The 18,607-nt window shown below is 48.7% G+C and overlaps 1 protein-coding gene across 7 annotated transcripts in view; it reads left to right on the top strand.

Annotated features, from left to right (window-relative positions):
* Positions 1-16,134, top strand: part of PLA2G4E (phospholipase A2 group IVE) — a 64,613-nt gene extending 48,479 nt beyond the window's left edge. For 5 of the 7 annotated variants that reach the window (XM_040492369.1, XM_040492373.1, XM_040492371.1 and 2 more), the window contains exons 12-20: positions 22-158; positions 2,689-2,911; positions 5,562-5,676; positions 6,195-6,332; positions 6,691-6,798; positions 7,340-7,543; positions 8,416-8,582; positions 9,827-10,010; positions 10,458-10,678. In XM_040492369.1, the coding sequence (XP_040348303.1) occupies positions 22-158; positions 2,689-2,911; positions 5,562-5,676; positions 6,195-6,332; positions 6,691-6,798; positions 7,340-7,543; positions 8,416-8,582; positions 9,827-10,010; positions 10,458-10,678 (1,497 nt within the window). Of the gene's footprint in view, positions 1-21; positions 159-2,688; positions 2,912-5,561; positions 5,677-6,194; positions 6,333-6,690; positions 6,799-7,339; positions 7,544-8,415; positions 8,583-9,826; positions 10,011-10,457; positions 12,525-15,404 lie in introns of those variants that run through there. The other 2 variants (XM_040492374.1, XM_040492368.1) reach the window with 2 other exon arrangements.
* The last annotated feature ends 2,473 nt before the right edge of the window (positions 16,135-18,607 follow it).

The following is an 18,607-nucleotide window of genomic DNA, read 5'->3' as shown; positions in this document are numbered from 1 at the left end:
TCTGCCTCTCTATGCTCCCAGGTACCATTGATAGCCATCATGGCCACTGGGGGTGGAACAAGATCCATGACTGCCATGTACGGCCACCTGCTGGGGCTGCAGAAGCTGAACATCCTGAACTGTGCCAGCTACATCACTGGCCTGTCAGGGGCTACCTGGTAAGGAGCTGGGTGCCACTGTCTGGTGGGGCCCAGAGAAAGCAGTAAATGGGCTGGCCTGGGGTCTCTGGTGAAGCTCTCCCCACCCCAAGGTAGAGGGACTCACAAAGACCGGGCAGCTCTACCACTTAGAGCTGTGTGACCTTGGGCAGAGGCTCGACTTCTCTGAGTCTCAGTTTTTGTATCTGTAAAGTAGGGATGACAATGGCACTGACCCCATGGGGTAGTTGTGAGAGCCTCTCCCAGTACCAGGTATCTTGAGGCTGTGGCAGGGACCCTGGAGCACGGTGGCCAGCTGTGAGTGAACCACTGCTGCCACTGACCCCATCCTGCCGGGAAGATGCAGTGCCCTCTCCAGCCATGCCAAGTACCCCAGGCTGGGTGGAGCTGGCCCAGCTCTGGCTGCGCACACTTCGGCCCACCCCCCATCCTCACCCCTCCCTCTGCCCTGGCGGCTTCCTCAGGCTCCTACCTCCTTGCTCTCTGCTGATGAGCAAGGAGAGCGAGCCCCCCAAGGTGAGGCCAGCGTGACATCCACTTCTCCGTGGAAGTCACAGTTCCTAGGGCCCACAATGCTTGTAGAAGCCCACAAAAATGTTTTACTTTCTTTTAAGATCAGGAAAAAAAAAATAACTTCTAGGATGAAGGAAATGTTTTAATAAATAACATTACTTGTTTTTATATAGTAGTCATAAAACATAATTTTTAATGTCTTTATGGTGGAAGAGGCTCACTGATGCCATAACACAGCCCTGGTCCAGGGCGGCAGGGGCCCCGTGACCACAACTGCATTTTCTGTCAGGGACTAATGGGCGTCTGAGCTCTCATTGTCCCAAGCTGGGCCCCTCATCCTGGAGGAGCTCTAGGTAACTTTCATTTGAGCAGTGGATATGAACTTGCCCTAGGAAAACCAAGGGCTGCTGGTGCATCAGAAACTCCAAGGCTTCAGCCCAGATGGGACAGAAGGATAGCTGACATTTATTGGCATTGCCCATGGGTGGTACATTAAGAGATAAATCCTGCTTCCATCAGGGTGGAGGGGAAGCTGTATCCTCCTGGCCCTGCTGGGCCAAGCAGAAGACGAGGAGGAACTTAAGGGGAAGGGGGGAAGGGGGGAGGGTCTCCTGGCCTGGGAAAGCACTGGAAAGTATTCTTTAAAATCAATCAAATAAATTTTTTTAAAAAACAATTAGGGGCACCTGGGTGGCTCAGTCGGTTAAGGGTCCAACTTCAACTCAGGTCATGACCTCGCAGTTCATGAGTTCAAACCCTGCGTCAGGCTCTGTGCTGACAGCTCAGAATCTGGAGCCTGCTAAGGATTCTATGTGTGTGTGTCTCTCTCTCTGCCCCTCTCTCGCTCATGCTCTGTCTCTCAAAAAATTTAAAGATTTTTAAAAATTTTTAAATCAATCATTTATAATGGTTTTGAAAGCTTTTTAAACATGTAAAAGTAAGAATGAATCTTATGGAGAGCAGGGTTCTTTTTGTTGATGAAATCTCTTGACTAACCCCCACCTTCCCAGACCAGAAACAAGCCCTGTGAAGGAAGAGGCCACTGCTCAGACAACAGTGAAGCCACAGATAAGGTCCCCCGTAGGATATGGGGTTCCTGGGTGCTGTCCTAACATAGACAGAAAGGTTGGGTCCAGGCCATGAAAAGGCAAAAACCCAGGGCTGGGGGGATCCCTGTGTTTGTTTCACTCTTTTACCACTGCCCACATATAAGTTAAGAAGAAGGGGAAATAAATCTTTAGCCGGCATCATAATTATGGGAATTAATGTGGCAGAGTGGAAAGAGTCCAGGGTTTGGAATCAGCCACGCCTGGGTTCAAATGTTGGCCTCACCACTCCACGACCCAGCCCTTACTTTGTGCCAGCTACTGTTCTAACCACTTTAAATTGCATGAACTTGTATAATCTTCACATTAACTCTGTGAGGTTAGGTACAATTATCATAATTCTCTCCATTCCACAGATGAGGAACTAATGTGAGGTGCAGTTAGATAACTTGCCCAAGATGACACAGCTAGTGAGTGACAGAGTCTGGGTTTGAACCAGGAAGACCTGGTTCCAGAGTCCTCGCTTTTTTTTTAATGTTTATTTTCTTTATTTTGAGAGAGGGAGAAAGAGAAAAAAGAGAGTGCATGGGGGAGAGGCAGAGGGAGAGGGAGAGAGAGAGTCCCGAGCAGGCTCCATGCTGTCAGTGCAGAGCCCAATGCAGGGCTTGATCCCATGGACCATGAGATCATTATCTGAGCTGAAATCAAGAATCAGATACTTAGCCAAGTGAGCCACTCAAGTGTCCCCAGAGTCTTCTTTCTTAAGCAACATGTTCTACCTGGCATGTGGTAGGCAGTGAGGAAAGGGTGGCCATTGTGACTATGAATAATAATGTTCACCCCTTTCCTCCAGTCTTCTGACCTGGTTGGTCAGGGTCTCCCGTGACCTGTCCACCTTCTCTCTGGCCAGGGTCTGGTGTTGATTGGTCCAGAGCTGGCTCAGTTCTCTCCCCATGCCTATCTGTCTCCAGGACCATGGCTACCTTGTACCGTGATCCTGACTGGTCCTCCAAAAACCTGGAGCCGGCCATATTTGAGGCACGGAGGCATGTGGTCAAGGACAAGATGCCTGCCTTATTCCCAGACCAGCTCTGCAAATTCCAGGAGGAGCTTCGGCAGCGCAGTCAGGAAGGCTACAAGGTCACCTTTACAGATTTCTGGGGCCTTCTGATTGAGGCCTGTCTGGGGGATGAGGTAGGTACTCAGCTTCTTCTGGGGTCCGACCTGCCCTGGCTGATGTCCAGCTCTCTTTCTTCATGAGGGGGAGTCTGTACTTCCATTTCAGCAGAAGGAAGTTAGGTTAGACTTGTAGATTCATCTTTGGACCGTAGGAAGCATGAGGTGCCCAAGTGCACGATGGAAGAAGACGGTGGGATTGTTTACACATACCCTGTGAGAGTATGACTGAGACCCTCATGGTGGGGATGGTGTAGGTACAGTCCTGCAGAGAAGAGCGTGTCTTCTGAGAGCCATGCGAAAGACACCAGGAGAGAAAATGGGGAGGGACCTGGAGGAGGCTGGCGAGTCATCAGACTGTGATACAAGTCTGACCCCAAGTGGAGGAAAGAGGGAAGAAGAGCTGGGTGGAAGCATCCTAGACTGCTGGTCCAGAAGGTTCAGCAAGGCTCTTGGAGAGTCTTCTGCACAAGTCATCTGTCAGAGGAGTTTTGTGCCCTCCATGGGCATGCATGGGCCTGCCTCAGTATCCCTGATGTCAGTCAGGGGCTGGGAGCAGCCCAGTGGGAAGTGTGACCCCAGCACAAACTCAGTCATGGATTTCAGAGCATAGCAGCTGAGGTCCTTAGTTGAAGATATGCAATGCTCCTTCTCATGGCTACCACATGGAATATGGGCCCAAGGAGGTTCCTTCTGCCCTGAGATCGAACAATCAGAGCACTACATGCCCAAGAAGGGAAGCAGTCTGTGTCAGGGCTCTCACCTGCTGTGAGAGCCATGTGGGTGGTGGTAGAGCAGTGGCATTACCAGGGGTGCTGTGTTCCTGGACATCAGGGTGAGCTCAGCTAACACCCGGACCCTTCCAGCTGCACAGGCCCCAGGGAGGAGCCAACTTTGGCTGCTGCTTGGCCCTAAAGCAGAACTTTCCACCTAATTTCTATCCAGACCTGTGGTTCTCTGCCCCACTCCCAAAGGTATCTGAGGAGTTCTGAATTCAAAATAGAACTTGCCAGGAGACAGAAGGACAGCAAATTATTTTCTAGGAGGCTCCCTCTTCCAGAAAACCCAAACAATTTGAGAAACCAAGGATTACCTGAACCTCATCTTCAGAATGCATTCATTCCTTCGTTTTTTTCTGTAAACAAAATTAAGTGCCTCCTGCATGTCAGGGGGTTCAGAGTTGAGGCACTCAATAGCTTTTTTAAAAATGTTTATTTATTTTGAGAGAGAGAGAGAGAGCACAGGTGCCAGTTGGAGAGGGGCAGAGGGGGGAGAGAGAATCTCAAGCAGGCTCCACACTCAGCTCAGAGCCCAACACGGGTTGGGATCCATCAGCCTAGGATCCATGAGCCTAGGGTCATGACCTGAGCTGAAATGGAGAGTTGGATGCTTAACCAACTGAGCCACCCAGGTGCCCAGCGCTCAAAGCTTTTGATGGATCCCACTCACTGTCCCCCTCTTGATTACCCACCATCTAATCTGTCCTTATGAGGCAGGCAGAAGCTGAGGGTACTGGCTTTTGGATTCAGGCAGGATGGGGTTTAAATTCTGGTCCTGCTCTGTGCTGTTCCTTAAATGGGAATTATCTCAACAAGTGGTAGTTAATAATTCTAACTCTACTTAGTGCCCCATGTGCTGAGGAGGAAAAGCACCAAGGCTTTTGACAACAGAAGTATGAGTGTTGCCTGGCATTTGGTGTGGGAGGAGCCCAGTTTCCCCGGAAAGCAAGTCTAGGGTTGATGTTGGGAGATCTGTGCTCCTCCACTCTGGCCAAGGCAGGAGGCTCTTTCCTTTGGGACTGGGTTCTTCTCTGAGGCTATAGTTTTCTGTACTTCCAGGACAGTCAGCTCTGCCGTGCCCAGATCTCTGGGCCACTATGATGGGCACCCTGCTTGCCTTTCAAGGGAGGCCCAAGTGTTATTTGTCCCACACATATGTTTACCATCTCACGCAGGTTCAATGGCCTTCACACACTTGAGTAACCGTGGATGGCCACCTAGCAGGCAGCTGCTTAGGGTCTAGGGTCAGAGCCTGGGCCTGTAAGACCTCAACTGGCCTTGTCTATACTGGCTGATTCATTCGGGAAGTGGCCTGTGGCCCTGGCTGATCTGCAGGTTCCCACTCTGATTTTGCAACACAGATCTCTGGGGACTAAGTGGGACTGTGGCCCATCTAGTGCACAGTTTTCCAAGCCTTTCATTTAATTTTTTTTTAAGCAGCTCTTTTTCCCCTCCCAAACAAATTTTATGAGAGGCATGCCAAGTAGATAAGAAAAATGGACTTGCTCGAGTTAAAGTGGGGTGGAAATTATGGGAATGAAGAGGGACAATGGTGGCCGTTTCCACCCCTACCTTTTTATTCTCTGGTCCTTGAGACACAAGGAGAACCCCGGGACTCCCAGGGACAGCCCTAAATGGCAGATTCAGTCCCACTCCTGTCCATATGTCTGGGATGGTGAATAGCCCAAGCGTGGGTGAACATTCTACGGGTGCATTTTAAGAGCAGCTTTGACCGGTGTAGCTGGGACCTGGACAGAGGTCTGGTGGGCTCAGGAGCCAGGAAATGGTCTGCTGGAGGTCCAAACTGTCCCCTTAATTCTGCACTGCCTCCAGGCGGCTTTGCTGCTTCTCCTTAACCATTTCATCCCCTTCCCCCCCACCCCCCACAGAGAAATGAATGCAAACTGTCAGATCAGCGTGCTGCTTTATCCCAGGGCCAGAACCCCCTGCCCATCTACCTCACCATCAATGTCAAGGATGATGTAAGCAACCAGGATTTCAGAGGTAACACTGGTGGCTAGAAATTTATAAGGGGGTCCCTTCTCAGCAAGCAAAGGTACCCAGCACACATACCCCGCCACCATAGTTTTGCCAACCTCTACATCAAAAGACTGCACTGACAACTGAAGAAACTGACTTTACTACCCTTCTGTGTAGATGGATCAGTCTGGTGGGGTCTTGTGGCTTTTCTAGGAACAGAGGTTTGATGGATAGGGAAGAGGTTCTACATATTTCTTAAGCTGACCAGAAGGAGGGACTCTAGAGACCTGCCCTGTTTCGAGGTCAGTTGTGGTCTCCTTTTATCCAATTTGGTGGAGCAAATGAGCCATTGCAGGCTACAAAGTAGAGGCGTGCCCTGCCGGCAGAGGCTGGTCGCGGGCGCCCCCATGTGCCCTGCGCGGGAACTGCAGCCTCCCTGCCCCAGGCCCCACGAGGTCCAGGACCCCGTAGAAGCGGTGAGGAGGGGGGACGGGGCTGTCCAAGCCTGAGACTGACACCCTGCCCTGTGGCTTCGTGTGCAGAGTGGTGCGAGTTCTCCCCCTACGAAGTGGGCCTGCAGAAGTACGGCGCCTTCATCCCCACTGAGCTCTTTGGATCCGAGTTCTTCATGGGGCGGCTGATGAAAAGGATCCCAGAGTCAAGGATGTGCTACATGCTAGGTGACTCCTGGCATCCAAGGCCCAGGGGCAGGCTCTCTCCCACCGCCCTCCCCATGCTGGGCAGGCCCCGCCTTTGAATTAGAGGAGTGACAGGGAAGCCTGCTCTGTTCCCCCAGGATCTTGTCCTGGGTGCTGCTGCCGATTTGGGTTATCCTTGAGCATGTGACCCTCCTGCATTTGCCAGCAAGCCCTCATCAGTCCCGTGTGTCCAGCTGCACTGTGGGGAGAGGGAAATCAAAGTCTATCCCACCTCCTGAGCAGCCTGACTGGCAGGGAACATCAAGGCCAAGGTAGAAACAGTCAGTGTCTGGGTGGGGGCTCTGGGATAGAACTGCTCACGGCTGGCCTTGGTCCCTAGGTTTGTGGAGCAGCATCTTCTCCCTGAACTTGCTCGATGCCTGGAATCTGTCCCATACCTCAGAGGAGTTTTTCCACAGGTGGACGAGGGATAAAGTGCACGACATCGGTGGGTGACCAACTGGCTTCCCCTGTTGCTTGGGCGATGGGGGGAGGGAAGGATCACAAACTGAGGACCAGTCCACCTGCCATGTGTTTTAGCATCACCTCTGGTTCGCAGAGATGAGAAGGCAGCTAGGGATAGGTCTTCCCTGCCCAGAGGGGAGAGCCATCGAGGCCTATTCACAAGCTTCAGGGGCCAGCTGTGGCCTGATGGGGGGTGGGGGAAGGGCTGGCAGAGTGGCACGGGGCCCAGGAGAACTAAGGGGTTAGGGATCTGTGAGCAAAGTTAAAGGTGGCTCTTCCAGATTCCCTATCCTCTCTGGGACCCCGCCCCCCTTGCCTGTCATCACCCCTCATCTCCATTATGCTTCCCCTGTTCTCTCTCCTGGGTCCTCCTGGCCAAGGCCTTAAAACTTAGGCAAGGAAGGTATGAGCTGCACTTACAGTGGCTGACCTCTGGGTGCCAGGTAACAATGCATGGCTTCACCTGGGCCATCTGGGGACCCCAGGTCTTGTGACCTGCCTTCTCTCCTCCCTCTCCCCTGCAGAAGATGAGCCACTCCTGCCTGAAATCCCCAAATGTGATGCCAACATCTTGGACACCGCGGTGGTGATCCCAGGGTCCTGGTTGTCCAATACTTTCCGCAGCATCCTCACCCATAGGTCCTTCGTGTCTGAGTTCCACAACTTCCTGTTGGGGCTGCAGCTGCACACCGACTACCTCCAGAACAGCCAGTTCTCCATGTGGAGAGGTAACCCGTCCTGGCTGCTTGCCTGCCTCTGCTTGGATAAAGGGGAAGTGCATGTTGAGGCTGCCCTGGAGAAAGGATGACAAAATCCCCCTGACCACGCTCATCGGGTTGGGTGGCAGTCTATCCCCATGGTGTATTCCATGTTTGGTGAGGCTGTGAACGGTAGGTGGAGCGGTGCTCCTATTTAATTAGTTGACTCTGTACAACAATTTCAGCACGTAGAAGCTGGGACCCTGGTGGGGAAATGTGGGCCCTGAGTTTCTTCAGTTGTGCTCTGGGGGCACCTTTTAGTGTGAATGGTGCCTTAGAGGTGGGCAGGGATGGCCCAGCTCAAGAATCCCCTACATGGCGAGCGGCAGAGCCAGGTCTTAAACTGTGGTCGTGCAATTTCAACTCAGTGCGTCTCCCAGCGCCTCTGAGGCTCAAAGATTGACTTGCCACCATCATTTGTATTTTACTTGTCTGCAGCCTGCAAATGGCTGATTTGGTCTGGCCTGATGATCCTCATTCTCACTGTCTGGGGCAGAAAGGACAGCTCTGAGCCCAGGGTCTGTACTGATTTATAGGGTGTAAACCCTGTAAACCCTATAAACCCCTGCAACCCCACAAGCAACGTGGCTGAGTCAGAGTAGGTTTTCTATGTGTATCCCATAAAAGATTTGCAACAGCCCCAAGATAATGCCGTTCTTCATCAGTCCACCCCAACAGGGCACTGTGACTCACCAGGCATCCTGGCTGCAAGCGGGAGGGTGGAAGGGCCAGTCCCAGGTGAAGGAGCTCCAGGCAGGGTATTAGGTCCCTACCAGGTGCCTGTGACCATCCTGAGATCATGGTGCCAGTGCATGATGGTAACTGGATATCTTGGCTTTCAGACACGGTGCTAGATACTTTCCCGAACCAGCTGACGGGGTCCGTGAACCATTTGTGCCTGTTGGACACTGCATTCTTTGTCAATTCCAGCTACCCGCCCCTCCTTAGGCCTGAGAGAAAAGTTGACCTCATCATCCACCTCAATTACTGTGCTGGGTCCCAGACAAAGGCAAGTGTAACAGAGAAAGTCCGCATGAGCAGAGCGCTGTGCCCCTTCTGAGACAGGCCACTGAACGAGCCCCATGAAGCTGGGAAATGGGAGAACACGCATTCCCCACAGGCCCAAAGACTTAGCATCGGAGAAACTCAAGCTTCTATGCCAGATATGAGGTTGGCTGTCCAAACCTCAGGGGAGGGCAGCCAGCTGACCTCCACATGCAGTGTGAGGTTTAAGTAGATTCGCGGAGCGAGTTCTAATTTTATTTCTGAGCAATTTTATTATCTGAGCATTTGCTGTATTTGGCAATTCTTAAGCTGCAAAAAAAAAAAAAAAAAATTAAAAATAACCTTAATAGAGTCCGGTCAATTCTAAAGTTTTGTACCATTTTGAGAGCTTATGATGTCCTATTTTCAAAATAATCACATTGCCCCTTTCCCTAGAAAATATGACCCTCCATGTAATTATATTAGGAACAGGACCAGAGGTTTTTTATTTATTTTTCTCTATTTACCTTTGAAAAGTTCTGGCCTTTTAAGGGAAAGAAATTGTTTTTTGGTCTACTTTCGTACAGTCCTATTCTGAAGCCCAGGAAAGGGAAGTATAGCCCAATGATAAAGCATGACACCAATAACGATGACTTCAGTTTGTCAATGAGCGACAATGTACTTTCCTACACACGCTCTCACCTTATCTTTATACCAGCTCTTTGAGACAATGAAAAAACTGCTATTATTCCCGTGTTACAGGTTTAGGAAACTGAGGCACAGAGAGTAGAAGTGGCTTGCTTATTATCACACAGCTAGTGAGCTTAGAACAGGGGGCAGAATGAAGGGGATTCTGATTCTCTCAGCCCACTTGCTCTTTCTGTGACATCATGTTTATAAAGATGCTTTTTCAGAGTCGGCCCTTTGTCAGTTCCCAGGGCCATGCACATCGCACAGGAGCCTGACCAGACATGGCTATCCCTGGTGTGGCTCCAGTCACCCTCAGGCTGCCACCCCCATCTACCCAGGTTGTGTTTGGGTGAAGCATCATTGAAAGGGCTCCATCCACCTTCAGAAGGAGCTTTTACTTGGACACAGACCAACCTACTGCCTCAGGCTCTTTGTTCTAAAAATAGCACAAACAGGCAGAGTAGTTGGAGACCTGAGTTGTTAGCAGGGGAAATCAGGAAGCTGGGTCTAAGAAGTTCATGTTTCTTACCCACCCCCACCACTCCTAATACTCAAACATGTCCTCTTGTGATATTCCAGCCCATGAAACAAACCTGTGAGTACTGCTCTGTGCAGAATATCCCCTTCCCCAAATACGAAGTGCAAGAGGGGGACGAAAATCTCAAGGAGTGCTACCTGATAGAGAACTCCCAAGAACCTGATGCTCCCATTGTGATTTTCTTCCCACTCATCAATGACACCTTCCAGAAGTACAAGGCCCCAGGTAAGCCACCTCTGAGCTTGGCTCCCGCCACCTGCTAGCCTTGGGCCAGGAGCTCCTATCTTTAGACTTGTGCAGTCTTTTGACTTTACTAACAGGAAAGCCTGGCTTAGCTCTAATCTGAGTCAACTGTGGCTTTAGGAAGAAAGAAAGGCCCCCCCACCCCTCCATGAGCCAGCAGTGCCGTCTTCTACTCTTTCAGTCATTCAGCATTTATTGACATCCAACTGTGTGCCTGGCACTGTGTCATGCCTGGGCGGCCCTAAGATGTGCAAGTCACATCCCTGCCCCTGAGGAGCTTGGAGGTGTGCGTGTGCGTGTGTGTGCATGTGTGTGCACGTTTTCATGCAGGTGTGTGCACCCGTGTGGGCTGAGACAGGCCATAGGGAGAGATGCAGAAACAAGTCATTACAACCTTCCATGTATAGCAAGTGCTTCTGCCACCTCCAGGTGTGGAGAGGAGCCCCGAGGAGCTGGAGCAGGGCCACGTTGACATTTATGGCCCCAAAACTCCATATGCTACCAAGGAGCTGACATACACAGAGGCCGCCTTTGACAAGCTGGTGAAGCTCTCTGAGTACAACATCCTGAATAACAAAGACAAGCTCTTTCAGGCCTTGAGACTGGCGGTGGAGAAGAAGAAACGCCTGAAGAGCCAGTGTCCCTCCTAAGTCCTAGGGAGCCTCACCGATCCTGTGTCTGCTCCCATGGTCAGAGGCACGGAGCCCATCAGGGCTGACTGACCCGCACACCAGCTCTGCTCTCTGGTGAGGGGTGCAGGCAGGCTGCCCTGGCTTTCTATCAAAGAAATAAACATTTTTAAAAGTTGAGAGAGAGAGAGAGAGAGAAGGAGACAAAGGAAGATAACACAGACACGTGTTGGGATTTTATACCCAAGGCATTTTTTTAAACCTTTCCCTGCAGGGAAAAGGGCCCAATAGCCACAGGCTTCCACACATGTCCAAAGTGGCCTGAAGAAGAGGCCAGTTCCTAAGAAACTCGGCCTGCACAGTGGAGCTCAAAGCCCTCTCGACTCTACTGCTCTCTGCCTCCTGGCACTGAGGGCCTCCAGGAGTGCACAAGAGGACCTGAGGAACACTCTGTGTTCTCTGGAAAAACAACTTTTTAAATTTAAGGCAATTATGTTCTTGTGATTTTTATAGGCTATGATATTTTGTGGTTTTCATTTTTATGAATCAGGGTATTAATAGATGGCGTGATGCTAGAAGATCTAGACAGAGTGCTAGATAGCCTGGTCTCTTCAACAACAAAGCCAAACAGGTGACTGATGGGTTTCAGCAGCCCCCCTGCAGCCAATCAGAGCCCCAGGACTGGTGATTCCTGAGATCCCAACCACGCAGCCCCATCTGGGCCCCCAGCTCCAATGAAATGCCAGGCAAAGCCCCAGTCTACAGCTCAGGTTCACGGAACAAGGATCTGGGATGCAGCTGAGGGACGTTTGAGTAGGTAAATGGATTCAGGCATCAGGCTGGCACTCGCTGACCAACCTGCTCCAGGAGCCCCGCTGAATTCTCTTATCACCTTCCTCTCTGGTTTCCAGATGGGATTATTTATTTCTAAATGGGATTCCTCTTATTTATCATGTAAACACAATGGCCAGCACATCCCACCTCTTGGAGAGTCACCCCCAAAAGAATGAAATTAGGAAGGATCAACCTTTAAAGGAGTCGGTTAGCCCTGAGGAAGAAGCCCATCCTTGTAGATGGTTTGCAGATAAATCACTGGGGAAAGGCCCAGGACACAGAAGCCCAGTCAAAGTATCCAGATCTCCCATCAGGCTGGGAACTTGACTAAAGAACTGTATAACCTGAGCCATTGAGATGTCCAGGCCAATGGAAGGTGTGCCCAGAAAGGCACGTGGTCCCAGCAAACATGGAACATAGGGCCCTCTTTCTTGGCCTCTATGCTCCCATAGGCAGTCCTTTGGTTGTTAGGAGATGGATGACGATAAGTAACGAAAGTTTAGAAAGAGCAACTTCCAAAATACATCCTTGGTGGGCCACTGGTTAGAAATGCAGAACCTCAGGCCCCACCCCAGCTCTGCTGAATCAGAGTCTGCATTTTAAGGAGATTCTCACCTCCTCTCTGCTGCCCTTCCCCCAGACCCTCATCCCCATAATGGCTACACATATTAAATTTGAGCGGCGTGGACTCGCGCCATACTCTCCTATAAGCTGGGAAAGCAGGAATTAATCAGCTCACCTGAACCACTGGTAAACAAGGCTTCCAGACCTGCAAAACCGGTCCCCACCCAGATAATGCCGACCTGGGACGCCACCCGTCTCCTCCACCAGAACAGCCAACAGCCTCCACTTTGACATCTTTTCTTTCCATCTGCAGCAAACGGGCTCTCCTTAAATTAGCAGAGTAGGTCAGGCCACAAGACCTGTGTGTTATAAGATGAAGGCAGCCCTGCCTTAGATTCATCAAAGTGTGAGGCTTATAAAACCATTGTATTATTTGAGCACAGAATAAAATGGCCATGTGAGTAAACGCCGTTGACTCACCTTCATTCATTATCTGGTGCTGCAAAACATGCCTAACTCCTGCCCTTGTCCCCGCCTGGGCTTCTCACACACCAAGGCCAGCCCGCGGCGTGAGAAGGCCGCCGTTTCTTCTGTTTTTAGGAAGCCATGTCGGCAACCAATGGGACACCGGCTCTCGCCGCCTGGTGCCCTTTGAGGTTCAGATGGTTTCAGGAAGCACTGAGCGAGCAGAAGGACAGGCAGCCGGCCCCAGCTGAGCACCTACGGAGCACAGCGGTCACTAAACAGCCTCTGCTTTCCAGGAACTTAGATTTGAATTGGGGCAGGGCAGGATGGGGCGGGGGGGGGGGGGGACATGACAAGATTTTTATATGAATTTGAGAAATTCAATAGTGACTTCACTTCTGAAACAATGCCGGCAACGTCACAGAGCAGGAGAGGAGCCAGGACAACACAAGGGGTAAGGACAAAGTGTCATCGACCCTGACAGAGGCAAGGGTACAGTGGTGGGGAGGCCAGGGAGGCTCCCTCCTCAGACCCCCTGCTCTCTGTCCGTCATACACTTAAATAGAAAAAAATTAAAGAAAAGTCCTCTCTCCCCCAGTGTCCGTCCCTGCTTGTCTCCCCTTTACCTTCCCAGGAGAGTGGCCAGGATGCCATACTGCCACACAGCTCAACCTGGCCCACGGCGGATGTTTTCTGTCCCTATTTCCCCACAAAAACACTTCTCCCCAAGGTCGCCAATGCCCTAATTACCAGATACACTGAGCCAAATGGCACCGGCCCTTTACACGCCTTATCTTACTTGATTGTTCTCAATATTTGCCACCGCAGACCACTCCTCCTTCCTGAAACCCTCCCTTCCCACGGCTTCCTTGCCAACAACCGTTCCATTCAGACCTGCCTGCAAATATTTATCACCCTCTCGCTATATGCGGGTCACTGTTGTAGGCCATGGGACAATAAAAACGATTAACAATTGACCCCACACCTCAAGGAGCTTCCTTCTGGTCCCACGTAGGAGGGCTTCATAAAAACAGTGCTTTGCAAAACAGAGGGAAAGTTCCATATTAGCTGCATACACACGGGGCACGCATTAAGGGTTGCCAGCCAGGCTCCCCCTAGGGGGAAGGGGCCAGATTTGCTGGACACCCATCCATCTTGGATTTCTTCCCACGTTTCAGCCCTTCCTCTGGTCTCACCTCCCCTGCTCTCCATTAACTGCTGGTATCCCCTGGGGTGCTCTCCTCAGCTCTCCTCTCTGTTCGCTCCATACTCTCCTTAGGCAAACGCATCAATACCCAGGACTTCAATTACCACTTCCATCTTGAAAATTCTCAAACCTTTAGCTCTAGCCAAACCAGTTTCCTAAGTTCTTGATTCATGTATTCAAATTCCATACCAGTTAGCATTACTTTTTTTTTAATTATTTATTTATTTTGAGAAAAAGTGTGTGTTTGAGCAGGGGAGGGGCAGAGAGAGAGAGAGTGAGAGAGAGAGAGAATCCCATGTGGGTTCCACGCTGTCATCACAGAGCCTGACACAGGGCCCCATCTCAGGAACTGTGAGATCGTGACCTGAGCTAAAATCAAGGGTCGGGGCGCCTGGGTGGCTCAGTCGGTTAAGCGGCCGACTTCGGCTCAGGTCATGATCTCGCGGTCCGTGAGTTCGAGCCCCGCGTTGGGCTCTGTGCTGACAGCTCGGAGCCTGGAGCCTGTTTCAGATTCTGTGTCTCCCTCTCTCTGACCCTCCCCTGTTCATGCTCTGTCTCTCCCTGTCTCAAAAATAAATAAAACGTTAAAAAAAAATTTAAAAAATAAAAAATAAAAAAAAAATAAAATCAAGGGTCAGATGCTTAACCCACTGAACCACCCAGGTGCCCCTACTTTTTATTATATAATCAAAAGATCAAAAGTTAGAGTGACTTAAAGAAGATAGAAGAAATTTATTCCTCTCTTTCTTATTGGAGACCCAGGCTCCTTTCAGCTCTTCTGCCATCCTCAAGCTTGCCTTCTGGTCCAATATGGCTGCTGGAGCTCCAGCCATCCACAATGAACACACCAAACTAGCCCTGGTCTGCCTAGCTCTGAATTTCTTTCCTGTGACAGAAAGTTAAACTTTTATCTTAACAAGATAATGAGAATTACCAGTTGTTCCAATTATCTGTTGCTTAGCAAACAAACAAAAACAAAGCAAACAAAAACCCATAATATCATGGCCTAAAATAACCACCATTTTATGACACCCACAGATTCTGTGGGTCAGGAATTCAGAAAGGGCACAGCAAGGACAACGCTTATACATGTGTGGGGCCTCAGCACAAATGACTTGGACTGCCTGGGGAGGACTCAGATGGCTGGAATCTGGAATAGCTGGAGCTGAAGGATCCGCCTCTGAGACGGTACCTTCATTCACAGGTCTGATGCCTGAGGGGGGAGGGCGGAGAGGGATGAAGGACAGTTTCCATTTGATTGTAGTGTACCTTCATGTGACCTCCCTAGTATGGTGGTTTCAAGATAATCAGCCTTCTTAAATGGCAGCTCAGGGCTCCAAGAGTGATGTCACACAGTGGCAGGTGCATGGCATATTATGACCTGGTGTCAGAAGTCCCATACCCTCACTTCCACAGTAACTCTATTGGCAGAAGCTTTCACAAGCCAGCCTAGATTTAAGGGGAGGGGACAAAGATCCATCCCATCTCTTGATAGGAGGCATGTCAAAAAATATATGTGGCTATATTTGAAATCCCAGCCTGCAATTATTGAATCCTTAATGTTGACTTTCCCTCTCTTTCACTAAATGAATGTCACATTTTGGGTTCTATTACTGCAGACTCCAATTCCAGTAACAAATTCAGTGTTAATTAGGAACTACTTTCATCTCTGACTAGGAGAGACCTGACAAATAGTGGCTTAAACACATGCCTGTAAAAGAAGCCCAAGGGAGGCAGTCCACGGCTGGCACGGTGCTTCCATGATTCATCCCGGATTCTGCTCCTTCTAGCTCTGATTTACCATCCCGTACGTAGTCCTTGGTCTCACGGTCCAAGATGAGCTCTGCAGCTCCAGCCATCATAACTATATCCCAGGCTACAAGAGAGAAGGGGAGAGCAAGACTGAACACTTTTCTTTCTAAAGGAGACCTCTTGCAAGTCCCACACATCCTTCAGGTAACATAGCAGCCCCCAGAACTTGGTCTTATGATCATACTGAATTGCAGAGAGACTGGAAAATTTTGTTCTTACCTGGGCAGCAATGGGTCCCGCTGAAAATGAGAGTTCTGAACAAAAGGACAATTTAGAGGCAGCTGGCAGTCTTACTGCAAGTACCTACAGGACATCTCTACCTGCATGTCCTATAAGCTATATCTCCAAGTGGCAGCAGTGACCTGGCTAAGTGGCCACAGAGAAAGGAGAGATGTGTCTGGGAATGAAGAGGAATCTTCCCAGGCCACAGTACCTCCTCTAATCTCTCCAGCATATGTCTCTCAGGCCTTGAACCACTCTGGAATTTAAAGTATCAGAATAAGACACTGGACTTGGTAGGCATTTAGAGCCAATCACTGAACACAATCTAGACCAAACCTCATGAACGTCAAATTACCAAAAACAAAACGAAGGGGAAAAAAAAAAGCTTCCACAAGAATTACAATTAAAATTTCAATATAATGGGGCCCCTGGGTGGCTCAGTCGGTTAAGTGTACGACTTTGGCTTAGCTCATGATCTCACAGTTTCTGGGTTCAAGTCCCACATAGGCTCACTGCTGTCAGCACAGAGCCTGCTTCAGTACCTCTGTCCCCCCTTCTCTCTGTGCCCCTCCCCTGCTCATGCTATCTCTCTCTCTCAAAAATAAACCTTAAAATTTTTTAAATAAAAATAAAGAAATAAAGTTTCCATATAGCAAAGAGAGTTGTTGAGTCTTATCAAAATATTTATCTTAAGAATTATTTAATTTTTTAATGTGTATTTATTTTTGAGACAGAGAGAGAGAGAGACAGTATGAGCAGGAGAGGGGCAGAGGGAGAGAGAGGGAGACACAGAATCATGACCTGAGCCAAAGTCAGATGCTTCTCCAACTGAGCCGCCCAGGCACCCAAGAATTATTTAATACAACAAAAATCCAGGTAACTAATGTCACTCCCTGTAAAACTACCTGATATAAGATTTAACCTGAAAAAAACCACAATTGGATTCATTTGAAAAGTTGACTGAAATTGGGATTGTTTTAGTCTGAAGAAAGAAAACCAGGGGCACATGGGTGGCTCAGTCAGTTAAGCATCCGACTCTTGGTTTCAGCTCTGGTCATATCACAGCCCTTGAGATCAAGCCTGGTAGTAGGATTGTCTCTCTCCCTCTCTCTCTGCCCCTCCTCCACCTTCATATCTGCTCTCTCTCTCTCAAAATAAACAAACTTAAAAATATATAAAGGGGCGCCTGGGTGGCTCAGTCGGTTGGGCGTCCGACTTCGGCTCAGGTCATGATCTCAGGTCATGATCTCATTGGGCTCAGTGCTGACAGCTCAGAGCCTGGAGCCTGCTTTGGATTCTGTGTCTCCCCCTCTCTCTGCCCCTCCCCTGCTCATGCTCTGTCTCTCTCTATCTTTCAATAATGAATAAATGTTAAAAAAATTAAAAAATATGTATATTGTATATATATAGTAACTAGAAAGAGGATCACAACTTGCAAATGGACGCAAAATGACTATTCTGGGAAGCACCAGTCTCTCTCCCACACCACTGAGGACAGATCAAGAACACAAAAACCAGGGCTGCAGCTTTATGAAGACAGAGAAGGCAGAAGAGTAAGACATTATGATGTGTCCTCTGGGCCAGGCTCTTTCAGAACTTTTATTGTTTTTAAAGATTAAAGGCAATAATTTTTTCTTCCTTCAAATTTATTGCTGATTATAAAACAAGAACATGAGGGATGCCTGGGTGGCTCAGTCAGTTAAGTGTCTGACTCTTGACCTCGGCTCAGATCACGATCTCATGGTTCGTGAGTTCTAGCCCCACATCGGGCTCTGCGCTGACAGCATGGAGCCTGCTTGGGATTCTGTCTCCCCTTTTTCTCTGCCCCCCCCTTTCTCTCCCTTAAAAATTAATAAATAAACATTTAAAAATAAATAAAACAAGAACATGATTCTTGTGTAAAATCTGAAAATAAAAATGCTGAAGTGTATCAAGAAGAAAACTCAGATCATTTATCATTCCAAAACCCAGAGATCATTATTATTTTGGGGTTTATCCTTCCCAAATTTTCCTTAGATGCCTTAATTTTTTTATAATAGTACAAAATGCTCTACATTCATTTTTTTAATTGTTGGTAAAATATACATAATGTAAAATTTGCCACCTTAACCATTTTTAAGTGCACAGTCCAGTAGTATTAACTATGACCACATTGTTGTGACCACCTGAATTTTTTCATTTTGCAACACTGCAGCTCTATACCAAGGAACAAGTCCCCATTTCCTCCTCCCTCCAGCCCCTGGTAACCACCATTCTGCTTTGTTTCTGTGAATTTGCCTATTTTAGATACATCAGATAAGTGGAATCATATACTATTGGTCTTTTTGTAACTAGCTTATTTCACCTAGGATCATGTCCTCAAAGTTCATCTAGATTGTGGCATATGACAGGATTTCCTTCCTTTTGGGGACTAAATAATATTTCATTATATATATGGCACATTTTGTTTATCCATTCATCCATCAATGGAAACAGGTTGCTTCCACCTCCTGGCTATTGTGAATACTGCCTCTATGAACATGGATGTGCAAGTATCTCTTGGAGATCCTACTTTTAAATTGTTTGGATATATACGGATATATACCTAGAAGTAGGATTACTGGATCATATAGTTCTATTTTTAATTTTTCAAGGGATCGCCATATTGTTTTCCATAGTAATTGAATGTATTCACTTCTGTAATCTGCCTTGTTTACACTTAAAAATATATTCTGAGTATTTTCCCAGGTTATTAATATTCTTTTTTTTTATTTTATTTTTATTTTTTTTATTAATATTCTTTTTATTTGACACAGCTTTCAGAGACTGCATAGGAATCCATTACCTATGTATTTAATCCTCCATGG

This window comes from Herpailurus yagouaroundi, unplaced genomic scaffold (genome assembly GCF_014898765.1).
Source record: "Herpailurus yagouaroundi ecotype Mexico unplaced genomic scaffold, PumYag 184, whole genome shotgun sequence".
NCBI lineage: Eukaryota > Metazoa > Chordata > Mammalia > Carnivora > Felidae > Herpailurus > Herpailurus yagouaroundi.
The sequence above is the reverse complement of the archived record's forward strand: the minus strand, read 5'-3'. Positions and strand labels throughout refer to the sequence as shown.